This window comes from Colius striatus, chromosome 3 (genome assembly GCF_028858725.1).
Source record: "Colius striatus isolate bColStr4 chromosome 3, bColStr4.1.hap1, whole genome shotgun sequence".
NCBI classification, from domain to species: Eukaryota; Metazoa; Chordata; class Aves; order Coliiformes; family Coliidae; genus Colius; species Colius striatus.
Genome location: NC_084761.1, coordinates 9,608,022 through 9,623,523, shown reverse-complemented (window position 1 = coordinate 9,623,523; position 15,502 = coordinate 9,608,022). Strand labels below are relative to the sequence as shown.

Genomic DNA, 15,502 nt, shown 5'->3' with positions numbered 1-15,502 from the left:
GGGCCGCCCCGCCCGCGGGCTGGTCCCGCCCCGCCCGGCCGCGCCGCGCCGCGCTCCGCACCGCCGGGGGCCGCGCCATGTGCCGCCGCCCGCCGCGGGGGCCGCGCCGCGCTCGCCGCCGCTGCTGAGCGTGTGAGGGGCGGCGCGGCCGGGGCGGCCCGTGCGGCGGAGCGAGCGCCGGCAGCGCGGCCGCGGCTCGAGCGGGTCCATGGAGCACAACCACCTCCACCTCCACAACGGCTCCCTCCTGGCGCACCACCGCTATGGCTGCGGCTTGGGATACGCACCTGTCGTCTACTACAGCCTGCTGCTCTGCCTCGGGCTGCCGGGTGAGTGCCGCGCCCCGGGCGGCGGGGAGCCGGCCGCCGTGCCCGGGATGCCCCGGGAGCCGCCGCGGCGGGGCGAGGCTGCGCGGGGCTCCCGCAGAGCTGCCGGCAGCGCCCGCCGGAGCGTCTCCTGCCCAGCTGCCCGCGGGGCGCTGCGGGGCGAGCGCGCTGCGGCGTCCTGGGGCTGCCGCCGGCTCCGGGAGCCGTCCCTTCGCTTACTTGGTGGGGATTAACAGGGGCGTTTCTTAGTCAGCATCTTTGCTGCCTGACACGGTGCTGTCCCCGCGCTTTCTCTCTCGCTGGCTTTTGTCCCTGCCTGCCCTCGCACTGCTGCGGTCGCTTTCCCACCCGGACTCGGGCTCTCTGACTTTGAACTTGACACAGAGACGCTCAGCCCGTCGTGAAGTTTCTGCCATCATCAGTTCGGGCATTTGAAGACGGAGCGGTACCGAGGACAGCCGGGTCTGTCCCCTATCGATCGCGTGCCGGGCTGGCATCATCGAAAGCGTAGCTGTCGAGCTTTTCTGGTGCAAATCTCCAGCTAGCTCCCTGGGGCAGGGCTGGCTTTAGGAGCAACGTGCCGTCAGTAAGGAACTTGGCTATCAGAAGGCTGGCAGACAGCTGTCTTACAAAGGAGCCTGTCCCCGCAGCTGATGGAGCAGGACAGTCTTTGGGGTCACTGCCTTGCAAAGGCAATGGAAATACTGAAACCTCTGGGTGCAAGTACAGGGCGTGGGATAAAGTCCCCTCTCAAAGGCACCAACCTCTAGACTGTATAACCTTCAGCGATATTTTCTATTTAAAAAGGGGACAAAGACAATACAGAGATGCTGAGGATGAGAAAAGCAAGGGAGACCCCAAATGGGAAAGGCTGTTTCAGGCTTGGTTGTGAACACCTGTGAGGCACTGTTGCCAGCACACAGGTATCCACAGCTGAAAATGTGCAGATGCCACACAAGCATCACATTGACATGACTGTCTCAGCCGAGGCAGAGGACCGAGCAGGTTCTTTTTCCCAGAGAAGTCGGAGGCTGTGAGCGAGATGCCTTGGCATGCAGGGAGCTGCTCCTGCAGCACCACTTGTGTGGTTAGACTGGGCTTCAGCAAGCAGAGCTGCCATCCCAGCACAGCCTGGGGGGGCAAACATCATGGCTTGCTGCCTGGCTTAATGCCTCCAGCCACACAGCAACTTAACGGTGATCCCAAGGACAGGCAGAATGAGTCTGGAAAAAGTTAGAGCAGTCTGCTGCACTACAGTGAATCAGTATTGTAAGACTGTAACACAAGAGTTTGGTTATGTCTGTGTACAGATACACATTTAAAGTGCCATGTGAAATGGCAAGCAGCAATGATAGTTAATAGTCTACAATGTCTAGCTGTTTTGTTCCCTTTAATTTCTTCTTAAACCAATTAATTCTTGGGAAAAAAATTAATCAGATATGAAGAGAAGCTTGCCTCTCTGCAGCACACATGCAATTACCACTCTGCATATAAATTGATGTTCTTTGTGTTAGGGGTTTTTTTGTTGAGTTTTGAGATTTTTTTTTTCTTCCTCCTTGGCTTATAATTAAAATTTGAAGATTGGCTAATAGATCAGACTAATAGTTCAGAGAACAGGAAAGTTAAGCCCTATATTTACCCACAGAAGATGCAGGGTATAGGCAAGTGTCTCTGCGTTGGTGAGGTTCAGCACTGACCTGAAGAGACCTAGTCAGCAGAGATGAGGATGTGCTTTCCTCTTTGTTAATTTCTTAGGGGCTGCTCAGATCTCCACAGTAATGACAAGCTCTGGTTTCAACACCTGACCCCTAGAAACTGACCAAGACCCTCTCAAGATTATCAGGTGAAGAAGTTATCATGAAGCAGTCTGTAGCTAAGCCTATCCTTGTATGTCTCTGAAATGAAGGAGAAATCTTACATGCAGAGACAAGAAAAATCCCTTAATGAGTGCTCTGCACATACTTGTACCAGCTCCCCAGGGATACTACATTGTAATTACAGACCAAATGCTGTCATTCTAAGAACATGGTTAAAATTAGTGCACAATCCAGATTGGCAACGGTGACATGCATTTCCCGTGGGATCAGACAAGGGTTGCTTAGAGCAGTGGCACCAGTGATAGCACTGGACAGAACTAGCCAAAGCATTTGGTGGTGCAGCGCTGCTGAGTTCAGTGGACTTACATCAGGTATCAATGTGTTAGCTTTTTCAGTGCACATTATCTGAGGATAACATTGGCACTAACACCTGAAAACACTACACATCTACAGTATGCTGAGTGCATGAGAAATTCACGATTCTCACCCCGAGACTGCACAGAGATAAGAACAAGCTGCATATGTCTAGGGGAAGACCCACATGGCCAAGCTTCGTTGAGCACGTGGTACAGGGCAAGAACAATGAGAACTAAAAAGAGTTTTTATGTTTTAATTTGAAGATGCTCTGATTTTTTCTAACACCAGATATTGTAGCGGTAGCACACTTACTACCTGTTAGAAAAAGAATCCTGAAGTCTGTGGCATCTGAGTAATTAGCTTTGCACACTGACAAGAATTTAAGGGAGACACTCCCTAGGATCTGTCCTCAAATACAGCATTGGTGCAGTATTTGGCTGAAATGGAAATGGTTAATTCCTTGCCATAAGTCTTGGAGAAGGACTGATGAGAGGAGAAACCAGTTAACTGTTTTGTGCCGTTTCTGCTCTAGCATCTGAAGGAAATTTCACTAACTCAACTACTCCACTTTGAGGCCAAGCAGTGCCAGGCCTGATTGTGCATGCAGAGAATACATCCTTTCCCCTCCCTTGTGTAACCCAAGCTTCTCAGCAGATCCTGTTCTGAGCAGTTGCTCTTTCTCCTTTTCCCTGTTCAAGCAAGTACCAGAAAGTCTGCATTTGATTCCTGCATATGGGTCATAACAAGCCTGTGTGATGCTGCAGGCTTGGGGATGTGTTGCTAGAAAGCTGTCCAGCAGAAAAGGACCTGGGGATGTTGATAAAACAGTGGCTGAACATGAGCTAGCAGTATGCTCATGTGGATAAGAAGGCCAATGGCATCCTGGCTTGTATCAGAAATAGTGTGACCAGCAGGACCAGGGAAGTGATTGTCCCCCCTGTACTTGGCACTGGTGAGGCCACACCTGCAGTACTGTGGTCAGTTTTGGGCCTCTCATTACAAAGAGGAACACTGAGGTGCTGGACAGCGCCCAGAGATGAGCAATGGAGGTGGTGAAGAGTCTGGATCACAAGTCTTAGAAGGAGAGGCTGAGGGAGCTGGGCATGTTTCGTCTAGAGGACACTGAGGGGAGACACTGCCTGTTGTAGCAAGTTGGATCAACCTCTTCTGCCCAGTAATGAATGACAGGACAAGAGAAAGTGGGCTCAAGTTGCACCAGGGGAAGTTTAGATTGGAGATTAGGAGAATCTTGTGAAAGGGTTGTCAAGCGTTGGAACAGGTTGCTCAGGGAGATAGTGAAGTCCCCATCCCTGCAGGTATTTAAAAGCCATGTAGATGAGGTGCTGAGGGACATGGCTTAGTGGTGGGCTTGGCAGTGTGAGGTTAGTGGTTGGACTCAATGATCTTAAAGGTCTTTTATAACTGAAACAATTCTGTGAAAAACGTGGAGACGAGAGAGCAAAGTGAACTCCCTTCACCCCTGCTCTGGCAGTAGCACACAGAGGCAAGTGCCAGGCTGTGCCCTGCAGAGAAAGGCAACCACACAGGCACCACTGCATGCCAGCTACCACACACTGAGGTGGCTACAGCTCTGCCAGAGGTGATTGTGCCTTCTCACCAGCTGGGACTGGAGATCTTTTCCCTCTAAGCAAAGGCTGGCAAGACAGACTGTTTTCCAAAACTAGTTTGGAGTGCAGATGTGCAAAGGTGTCTCAGAAGTGTGCAGTCTCATTGCCAGGAGTGGAGCAGGTTGTGTGGGACAGGGAGAGACTGCCAGTTCAAGGATGGGGAGCAGAGTGAGGAAGATGCTCTGGAAGTGAGGTCACACTCCCATTTAGAGTGGGGGCTTTATTGTTTACAGAGCTGTTCTACAGCCCCTGCTCTGCCATTTCTGCACTCTCCTTGGCTTTCAGTCAGAGATGACCCCTGAAGCACTTCCAGTTAGCTGTGAGGCAAGAGAGGGACTGCAGGAAAGCTTAATGGAAGCATTTTTGCTTTAGTGAGGGAAAATGCCAAAGAGGTGGTTTTGGATGTGAGGGAGAGAAGAAATTGCTTTGATTCAATCCAGGACAGGGCTGGTAAGCTGATGAAGCAAAGAGCAACAGGTACCAGCTCTCAGTCCATGCTTTTGCCAGTGAGAGCTGCACAAAACAGGTAAACCAAAGACTTTCTGCTATAGTCAGGAAAGTCAGGCAGAAAAGCAGTAGTGCTCACTGCAGACACCCGGCTCTGACCCGATTCCTACTTCATTAGAAGGTGCAGTGGCAACTGAGTTGCCTTGCATGCAGCCACCTTCCCCATCAGGGCATCATGTATGGCTGCTAACAGAGCAGCTGTTTCCTAGACCAGAGCTTGGCCTGATCCACGCTTCCAGGGGTCTCCTCTCCCTAACAATGAGGAGAGGCAGAGGAAAATCTGGCTTTCATATTGCATGATCACCTGGGAAGCGACTCAGGGGTTGTCATGTCCCAGTGACACAAAGTACAGGCACATACCCAGCACCCTTACAGCGTCCCTAGGAGGAAACAGTCACACTCATGTCCTAAGGAAGTGCCACTCCAAACTTTGAGAGCCTGGTCCACAAATGTTTCTTTTATTTGTGTTTTAAGCTTCTGCTTAAATCTGATCACACTGATCTAAAAGCAGATCCAGGACTTTGCAAGCTTGGAAAAGCAGCCTGGACACTCTTAGGTGCTCTCAGCTGGAAGGTGGGAACAGATAGCTTTCCTGTCAGACCTACTGCTGAACAAGGTGTCATGGAGATGGAGACAATCCACCAGGCCATTCAAAGTCCAGCCATGCACAGAGTGCACTTGGTGGGCTCTATGCAGAGGGAGAGAAACTATAGTCCTGATGCAGAAGAACAGATAAACTCAGCAGGGGTGCCTGCTATTTTACCATATTGTCAAGAGAGCTACTTGTTATAGACCTTCCTCTAACAGATAACAGACTGTCTGTCCTCACACAGCAAGCCCAATGCTTCCTGGGGTTGGGGATTGTCACACAGATGTGTAATATCTGCACTGTGACCATGCAAGTGCAGTCAGAGACAAGCTGAAATGATGGAGGACTGGTCCTTCTGGAGCCTTTTTGGAATAAAGGGGCTATTCAGGAGTCATTCAAGCCAGGGTCATTGTCCTGGTAAGGCAGGTCCTGTTGCTGGGCTGTGGGCTGAGCATCCCTGATCTGAGACACCACCATACAGCAGCCCAGCTGTGTTCCCTCCCTTCCCCAGCAACGTAGGGGGAATGAGACCTGAAGAGCTTTGCCATCTATGCTTACAGCTGTGACCTGGTTAGTATCACGAGTAGGAAGGAGAACAGGTAGTAATGTTTGTTGATAACTCACATGGGATGTAGTACCCAGTAAATACCAAAGCAGGCAGGAGGTAGGTGTACATACAGCACACAGCAGCATCTGACCAGTTTTGGATTCCTGCCATCTACTGCTTAGTGTATTCTTCTGCAATCACTGTACAGGCTTCTGATTAAAGAGAGCGTTTCTACCACCTGAATAAATAGCCTCTCTCATAACAGCACACCTGAACAATAGAAGTGCTAAAGGAAGATCTGAAAATATGAGTGGGAGAATCGTTACATGCAGAGTTATGACCTTGAAAAAACAGCTCTCTTCAGCTGTCACTCATTAGATAGAGTTCACACAATGAATACGAACCAAACCCTCCTGAGGCTCCATTCAACCCCCCTTTTATTCAAAGACCATACTTTCTCTGACTTAGAATCCGAATTGCATGCAAAGCCAGTACATTGCATTCTGCTTCGAGGAGGACAAATAAATTGGCAGAACTTTAGCTCCTCAGCTATCAGAGCAACCGAAGGGCACTGCAGCACATTATAGTAGCACTGTTGGACAGAGGGGAGCAAAACTGCTGCTAACATACTTCAAATGAGTCACTTCCTATTGTAAAATGAATGCTTTTTCTTTAAGGAGAGAAGAATCATTATGAAAAGGAATAGATTCATTACAGTGTTCCTGCACAGAACCAGCGACAGTGTGGTGTGCAGATGAGAGGGACTGAGGTTTGGTCAGTGTGTCTGGAGATTGTGGCCACTGAAGCCTTGCAGCCTGCAAGGCAGCATGTAGCTGAAGCCATGCTAGTGCAGGAGAGGACTGGATTGCACATCGCTCAACGCCACTACAGAATACAACTTCTAACTTTGGTTTTGTTCTGCTACATCAGTAGGAAGCAACGCTGTCAGGGCGGTAATGATAACGAGGTGCAATATTTGGGAGGCTCAGCAGACTATGAAGTGCACAACCTTGCATGGCAGGCTGCTAAAATGAATTAGGAAGGAAAAACTCCAAAGGAAATTTTTCCTTGAAATGACAAGGACACAAAAGAGAGAGCACAGCCAGTTTTCACGGTAGGTGGGTAATGCAGAGCCCCCAGTTGTTAAGAAGTCAAGGCATTCAGAAGCACTAGGCAGTCTAATATCCTGCTGTTCTTCTTCCACCCCCTTAGTTCTCTCTTCTTTCTGTTCCCCTCTGTAAAATGGGGCAGAAATGAGCCAGCAGGAGAGGGCCTTCATCCACATACGTCAAAACAATTTGCTGTAGGCAAACAAACAACATGGACATGTCCTGACGTGGTACCCTCTCTGCTTTTACAAAGTGCACAGCAATCTCTGGCCCTCAAAAGCTATCACCTTCTGTTTCAGGGGGTCTTTTTGAGTCTCTAATGTCATTTCCCATTAACTTTGAGACACCAGGAAATGAAACAAAGCCAAAACTATCCCCCTAAACACAGGAGACCTTGCACACAATTCCATTTTCCATAAAAACACACGTGCCTAAACCACAATGCCTGGAGTGCTGTTGGTGCCATTCTGGGGTTGACTTGAGGGGAGAAGAGGGTGTTGGGTTTCCCCCCATGACACCAGTATGGTTGTGCAGAAGGAATGAAGTAGAGGCAACCAAGTAGGACCAAAATTAGAGGTAGAGAGATAACTAAAAGGAGTTTGATCCCTTTATCTATGAAAGAGGAAAGAAGTCTGTCTATTAAAACACTGAACACATCTTTTTCACCAAAACTGTTCTCTTCTACCACCTGAAACAGAGTCCCTGTAATGTACAGTCATTTAACTTCATCTTTACAATGGTATGGTGCATCAACTGTGTGAATAAGTGCAGTTTTTGGTTTCAAGACAAATACCTGTCATTCAGTTACATCAGACTAGGACGTTCCACAAACATTTGTTCTTTCCAGGTGTGTTTTCTTCAATGCTCAGACTAGCACACCAAATAGTGATATATCTAGTGTGGATGTACTATATTCTTCGTGGGGGAAATAAAGCCAAACTCTGACCATTTTACATAGTCTTTAATTTCCTGCATATTGTGTAAAACTGGCATCATCTCTGAGAAAGCTTGGCCGTGGGATTTGGAAGCATGAGCTCCTATTGCATTAGCTAATGCTTTAGGAAGACATCAAAATGTTGGGGTTTGTTGTTTTTTTTTTAACTAAAACCACAATCAAAGGTAAAATGCTCTTAATTATTCATGTCCAGTACAGGATTCATGCCAATACTCTTATGATATCACATCCTCCTCCATCCTACTCATCCCATCAAATACCTTTGGCACCTAGCTCAGTGCTTTGGCATTTAGTATCAAAATGGTAGAATGGTTTTGTCATCCTCAAACCCAAGTTACTCAGCTTGAGACCTCTTAAACTTTGCTGACAGCCCACATTTAGAAGCCACAGACACCTGCCAAATGAGACACTCAAATTGCCTTGAAAATCTCCGTCTGTTCAGATACATTGTGTGAACAACCAAATTCCTTTTATGATTTCCGCATTATTTTGCTGATTTCTCCTCCCAGCACCAATTTAGAAAGTTTTACTGCTCTGGTAGTACGATGCGAGGCTAGATTTTGAGATTTGAGCTTTAGACACTTCTATCCTTGTGTGGGTGCCTCTAAGAAAGGCATTGGGTGGAGGGTTGGAGCATCTGAGAGTCATTAGAGGCTTTCTGCACTGTAGGTCCAGCTCAGGAAAGATGGACAAGAAGGGTGAAGATGACAAGAGGAGAATCAGATCTCTGTTGCATTTACACACGTGTGTCACCACTGGGCATGTACCAGACCACTCCACATCTTTGTATAGCATTCTATCTGAGGTGTGCTCATATTGCAGAAATAGTCTTATTTCATAAGGACCAGGGGAAAAAAAAATCCTACTCCAGTGGTCTAGGAAAGCCAAAAACAACGCAATGTAATTACACCTGTCTGCTGGACAAGTTACTGCACTTAAGCCTGAGTGCTTGGCAAAGCTCTAAATGAATACTGGCCATTGACTTCTCCACACCATTACTGTGTCTCTGCCCTCCAATAGCAAGGAAGTGCTTTGGGATAGATTAAAGTCCTTCTCTGGCCTCTGTGACCCACTGATGGTTAGTGCCAGCCAAAGAGTACCCCATTCACTGCATCCTTCCCTGGAGCCGCCTCAGCTAATAAAGGCTGTCAGTGAGACAAACGGCCCCAGAGGCCAGATTTCATTGTTAGAATCTGGCCTCTGACACTAACTCTTTAATTCACTCGTGACTTGCAAGTGCAAGGCCATGCTGTGTTTTCTCTGGCAGCCACTAACCCGGTCTCCTGCATATGGAGGGGAGTGTGTTTTCCTGGGCAAGAGCTCGATCAACCTCTGCCTCCAGGTTGGCTTTCACTCTCAGAGCTGGCATGGTCTGTCCTTGCACGTGGGATTTCTAAGCACAAGCCACATGAGAGCCAAAGTGTGAAACCTCCTCCAGTGGAAGTCCTGTATACATGCCTGCTGTAGCTTTTGTAATGCTCATTTTTGGCTTAGATCCCTCTCCCTCCTCTGGGAGATGGTGCAGGCACCAGCAGAAGGGGCTGACAGCTCTCCCTTCCCGAGGGTGAGTGGGTGCTGTTCAGCAGTGCTCAAACAACTAATCAATTTATTTTAAAAATCAATCCTCACAGGGACTCTCAGGGAAGGAAAAACTCGTATTGCACTAATTATATCCTAGACAGTATCTCTTTACTTTTCACAATGGTTTAAGGAAGAGTCTCAGGATATAATGGTAAAAGAGAGGAACAAATTACGTTAGCCATGAGCAGGTGCTGTTCACAGTCATCATCCCCATTTGCTGTAGGTGTTGAGTTTGACCCATACCAGCTGTATAATGAAGGCATGGAACTGCCCAATCTTCCTTCAGAGGAAACAGCATCCAAGGGTCATTTTAAAAGACCACATAGCCAGCTATAGCCAAAGTCAGCAATAACACATTTACATTGCCACAGCATTTAAAAGAAATTCAAGAATTCCTATTAAGCAGGTTCCATCAGAAATCACCCACTGACATCTTCTCAGAGAGCTCCCACACAAAGGGATGAATGCCATCCTCATCTCAAAAATGTGTTAGTAGCCGTGGTCTGATCTGCTTCCTACCATAGAGCAAATCATCTGTTCCCATCAAGCCAAAACATCATCCTGTTTTTCACCATATATTTTTAGCATATTGTACCTACACTTTCAGAGTTTCTAAATCCAAGGAGGAAGTGTTCCTACCACTTTCTGAAGTGACTGAAAAAGTCCCGTTCATGAGCCGTGTCTCTCCGTGCCAGTCAGGTGACCTAACGCAAGGCTCGCAGAGTAGTTTCATGCATTGCACAGTAATTTGTAGGGATCCTAGCAACAACTGTGTTCGTAAAAGGTGTCCATTATATTCAGTGACCTAATGTTTATCACGCTAAGTAAGCGCCACTCGTGGCTACTTCATTTAGGTAGTTTATGATGCTGAACTACTGAACCACGCAGCAGGCCTTATTCCCCACACAGCAGCTCTGCCACTTGTGTTCTAAAGGCTATTTCATTGCACAGGCTGCTGTGTACACTCAAAATGCTCTCAATAAAAAACCAAAATAAGGCCTAGAAACATGCCTATTTCTTCTTTAGACAGATACAATTGCTCCTGCTTAAGCTCACATGCAGTGCCAATAGTCAGTGGAAGGAGCTCTGCGAATCCCCCACAAAGGCCGTGGTTAGACACGATTTGAGCTGTGACTGTAATCCATGGAACAAGAAGCTGGGGGGAAAAAAATGCCTTTAGGGCACAGAAGACTGTGTAGGCTCTGCAGGCAAGGCAGTGTGGCTTTGTTGCAGGAAGAAAACCCAAATCCACACGAGAACCAAGGTTACTCCTAAAGGATGATCCCTCTCAGATATGTAGAGCCTTCAATGGCAGGAATTTCAATGCTACAATTTGTACTCAGAATCAGGTAAGTCAAAGCAGATACCAAAAGATATGTGTCCCATGACAAAGCCTGGCTGAGTTAGGAGGTTGCCACCTTTTGAGCAGCATGGACCGACAGCATTTAGGTGTCAGAGTTTCAGGTGCTCTGTCTCAAAGGCATCCTCATGACTAAAGGGAAAGAATTGAGACTAAGAACAGGTGCTTCTCATCATCTGCTAGCAGCATCTCAAGGCTTCAGCCAGCTAGTCCCTAATCAAGCCCTGGTTCTCAACCAGATATTTATAAATCGAGGATACTGCACTGCAGCAAGCAACGCTGGCATAAATTCCCATCTGTCATCCCCTAATCAACTCCCAGCACAGTGATCAATCTTTTTCAAATTCAGATGATCTTTACTTAGTATCTAGAACAAAAACACTGCCAGAAATGGGCAGTATACCATCCAGGACACTTTAGGGGCACTGACCTATCCAGCAGCTGTAGCTTCACACACATTAGAGACAGAGTTTTTTAATCTCCATCATCTCTGCCATAGTCCTCATCATAGACTACAGTATTAGTACAAGAATTAGGGTAAACAAGGTCAAAATGTAGTTGAAAATGCTTTTATATCACTTTTAACCCATAGTAAGCCCATTTTTGCCCACAGGAGAGCTTGCTGGGCCCTGAATAGGCACTCAGGAGTCACTGAGGTGCTGGCACAAGGACACGGTTGTTCACACAGAGCAGTATTCCCATCCATTTCCCATTTTACTGAGCTTTAGGTACTGTTTGAGGATACACCAAGGACCAACTTAACACTAGCTAGGAAATGGGTGAAAGACTGATGTTTATCCATAGCTCATTGCTTTCCCTAGACAGCATGCAGCAGGAAAAACACTCCCAAACCCCATGCTAAGACATCATCATACTGGCAATTCTCTGCTGCACCCCAGTCTTTCTCTGTTTTCACAAAGTAAATGATATTACTATATTTCATGTCATCCAGTCAGAAAAAGACCTATCATGATCCCAGGAAAAGCGTTTCCAATACAGATACCATAATGCTTGCAGAAAAAATTGGATAGAGCTTGCATGTACTTTGTCAGATCAATTTTCTAATCCAGCTCACTAAGCAAAGCTCACAGGCATTAGACAAGTAACTTGCATTTCAGTACATGCTGTTACTGCCGTTGCTGGGATCCCCGTGAAAGGAAGGGGGAAAGGGTAACAGAAGAAAGGACTGCTCAGTAAACCTGCTCTTGTAGGAAAGTGGGAGTAAGGTTGGAACTGAACAGCACAGCCTCCATACTGGGCAGAAAGGGTGGGGAGCAGGGCTGTTGTGGCTGGACATGGCACAGCTTCAAGCTGTCCTGCAGAAGTTCCTTTGACAGTCAGGCCAGAGTTATGAGTAGGGACCAATGTCCTCACGCAGCCCCCTCTTGCTGCACAGTCTCCAGCTGCAGCTGCTGGAGTGAGTCAAATCCAAAGGATTTAAAGAGAAGGTGAACCTCACGGGTCACATCCAATGTCTGTGAAGCTGAGACATAACTCCTGGCTGGCCAAAACCAACAGCGGCTGCAGGATCGTGATAAACGCTCTGGCTCGAGGATTTCCTTGACAGTACATCACTCACTGTACCTCTAGGGCTCATCAGCGGGCATGACAGAGGTGTTCCACAAGCAAGTAGGTGGAAAATGACACAGCAGTTCTGACTGTATCACCTCCCCATCTCCCATGTCTTCTTTGTGCTGAAATCAATGCAGTTGCATTCACATTAACAGGGCACGATTGGGAAAGTTCCCCTGAAGGTGATTTGAGACAATGCTGTTGGAAAAATCATGCCTTTTTCATTTGGGCAAGGAGTCAGCTGAATGTCATGTTTGGTTTAGTTTTGTTCCAAGATACAAAATTAAATATATGAAGTTAATACAAAAATAGGTGACACTTACAAGGGCTGTTACTCAAGATCGCTCACTCTGCTGCAGTTCATTTCCCCCGTGGCAGAAATCTGCTCCCAGACAGCAGGCTTTGAAGGCATTTATGAAGGAGGAAGTTTTCTCCACTGCCAAGTAAAACAGTTTTTTTAAAAAGCCAGCATTTTCAGTTGTAGGACATATGTCCTAGGTCATCATTACCCAATGTCAGCAACTTCCTTTCTCTCTGATTTAAAGGAAACTTTACAATTGTTGTTGATTTTTTCTTTTTTGGAAATCCTTCAAAGCTGGCAGAAATCTTTGAAGCACTAAATGCACAGAAGAGGTGATTTATAGAACACTTATTAAACATTTGGCAGTCTCTTGTACAGTAAACCAGATCTCTGATTTTTAAGCACTACTTCAGGTATTCTAGCCAAGTGATAAAAACTTCTGATGGGAACAATCTCTCCTGTTTCACTCCAGACATGCTACTAGTAGGAATAATAGGATGTTTTTTTCTCCCAATTCAAGACTACACAGTAGGTTCTAGTAAACATGAGCAAATAGTTTAAGTCTGGTTACACCTTAGTGCTTCAGAAAAGCTCTCAGGGACCGCAAGGGCTGTTTCTACCCACAGCAGGCACTTAGCCCTTCCTATAGCATGCCTTATAGCACTGGCTCAAGCAGCCACTAAAACATATCTTTAAGTTGAATCACAGCTTTAGAAGACTGAAGCAAACCAGACAGTGGAAGAACAGAGACAAGACACTTCAGCATCTCACCACAGTATTATTTAAGTGTCATGCAATACATGACAAGGTGTGGTTTAGGTGATGGGTCTGTATTGTGTCCAGACTGTTGCAAGCAGATGCTTTTTCAGGAGACTCAGGGATGTTTGCACTTGGACTGACTCAGAACATCCATCACATGGGATGCAACCAGCGGGATTCCCTTTAAGGCTCAACTATATCCCTTCAGAGGAAAAATGTCTTTCAGTTGAAGGACTTCTAAAGGGCAGCTCTGGATAAGCAAACAGGTCTTTGGGGAGCAAATCATTTCAGTGGCGAGGAGATGCTTTTTCCCAGAGCCCATCTGTAGGAGAGTGGGTTGGATAGGCATGGATGAATTACAGGAGATTCATCCTGGGAGGAGCTGAAAACTTTGAGTGCTGGAAAGCACTTCCAACTCTCAGGAGGAGCTAAGGACACGTTTCTCCAGAAGTCCTCCTTTTGATTGAGATCCCATTCAGTGAGGAGAGAATTAACCTAATTCAGGTGGACTTTGATTTCAGCCAGGTTTAGATGGAGTTCAAAACTAAAACGGGCAGGCACCACCAGCTGAATAAGGAACAAAACATTGCTCTGTAAAGCCCACCTCACCCTTCTAATTTGTCACTTGTTTAAAAAAAAAGGGGGAAAAAAGCAAAGAGGGAAATGAGAGATATCAAGCTTTTTCTCCTGTTTCTCCCTCCTGCTGTCCCTGTCTCCCTGCACACAGGCAGGCGCCCCAGCACCTCTCAGCTTCTCTGAGGGACCCAGCTGTAGTTTTCCTTTTAGTGTTTTCAACTTTAAAGGTGGCCACAGTGCCAAGCGCTTCAACAAAGCTACTGCTCCAATCAAGTGCTCAGAAGAGCTTGTGTTACATTTAACAGCCTAACTCTGGGTTTCTGTCTCCACAGCAAACATCTTGACAGTCATCATCCTTTCCCAACTTGTGGCTCGCAGGCAGAAGTCCTCCTATAACTATCTTCTAGCTCTAGCTGCTGCTGACATCATGGTTCTCTTCTTCATCGTCTTTGTTGACTTCCTCATGGAAGACTTCATCTTAAGCAAACAGATGCCTCAGGTACTGGACAAAATAATTGAGGTGTTGGAATTTTCTTCCATCCACACCTCCATTTGGATTACGGTTCCACTGACCATCGATAGGTACATAGCTGTGTGCCATCCGCTGAAATATCACACAGTCTCCTACCCCGCTCGTACTCGAAAAGTCATCGTAAGTGTCTATATCACCTGCTTTTTGACCAGCATCCCCTACTACTGGTGGCCCAACATTTGGATCGAAGACTACATAAGCACATCAATGCATCACGTCCTTGTCTGGATCCACTGCTTTACTGTTTACTTGGTGCCCTGCTCCATCTTCTTCGTCCTGAATTCCATCATTGTCCACAAGCTGCGGCGAAAGAGCAATTTCCGACTCCGAGGGTACTCCACGGGGAAAACAACAGCCATTTTGTTTACTATAACTTCTATTTTTGCCATACTTTGGGCACCAAGAATAATCATGATACTGTATCACCTCTACGTGTCGCCTATAAACAACAGCTGGGTGGTACATATCGTGTCAGACGTGGCCAATATGCTAGCACTGCTGAACACTGCAATTAATTTCTTCCTCTACTGTTTTATTAGCAAAAGATTTCGCACAATGGCAGCTGCCACGCTGAAAGCCTTCTTTAAGTGTCAGAAGCAACCTGTGCAATTCTATACAAACCATAACTTTTCCATAACAAGCAGCCCTTGGATTTCCCCAGCCAACTCTCACTGCATCAAAATGCTTGTTTACCAGTATGATAAGAATGGAAAGCCTATAAAGATATCACCGTGACAGGGGCGATAGCTGGAGTTTCTGGGTGCAAGTTCTTTTCAAGTGGTTACATCTTTGGGATGTAACTTGCTGAAATGGATGTTTTGAAGAGTGGTCACTTGATTACATTTCCCTGGGAGATGGAGAGCAGGTCAGACTGTTGGGAGGAAACAGGAGCACTTGATTTTAGGAGGAAAATTGAGAAGGCAAATGCCTCCATCTCTTACACAGCATTTTGAATATGCTTCAGAGTTCAAGTCTTAGCGTTCAGT

At 46.8% G+C, this 15,502-nt stretch overlaps 1 protein-coding gene across 1 annotated transcript; it reads left to right on the top strand.

The window, feature by feature from the left end:
• The first annotated feature begins 208 nt into the window (after nt 1-208).
• On the top strand, nt 209-15,251 carry GPR139 (G protein-coupled receptor 139). Its single transcript, XM_061994001.1, has 2 exons — nt 209-329; nt 14,317-15,251. Exons 1-2 carry the CDS (start codon nt 209-211, stop codon nt 15,249-15,251), a joined length of 1,056 nt encoding a protein of 351 aa, XP_061849985.1.
• The last annotated feature ends 251 nt before the right edge of the window (nt 15,252-15,502 follow it).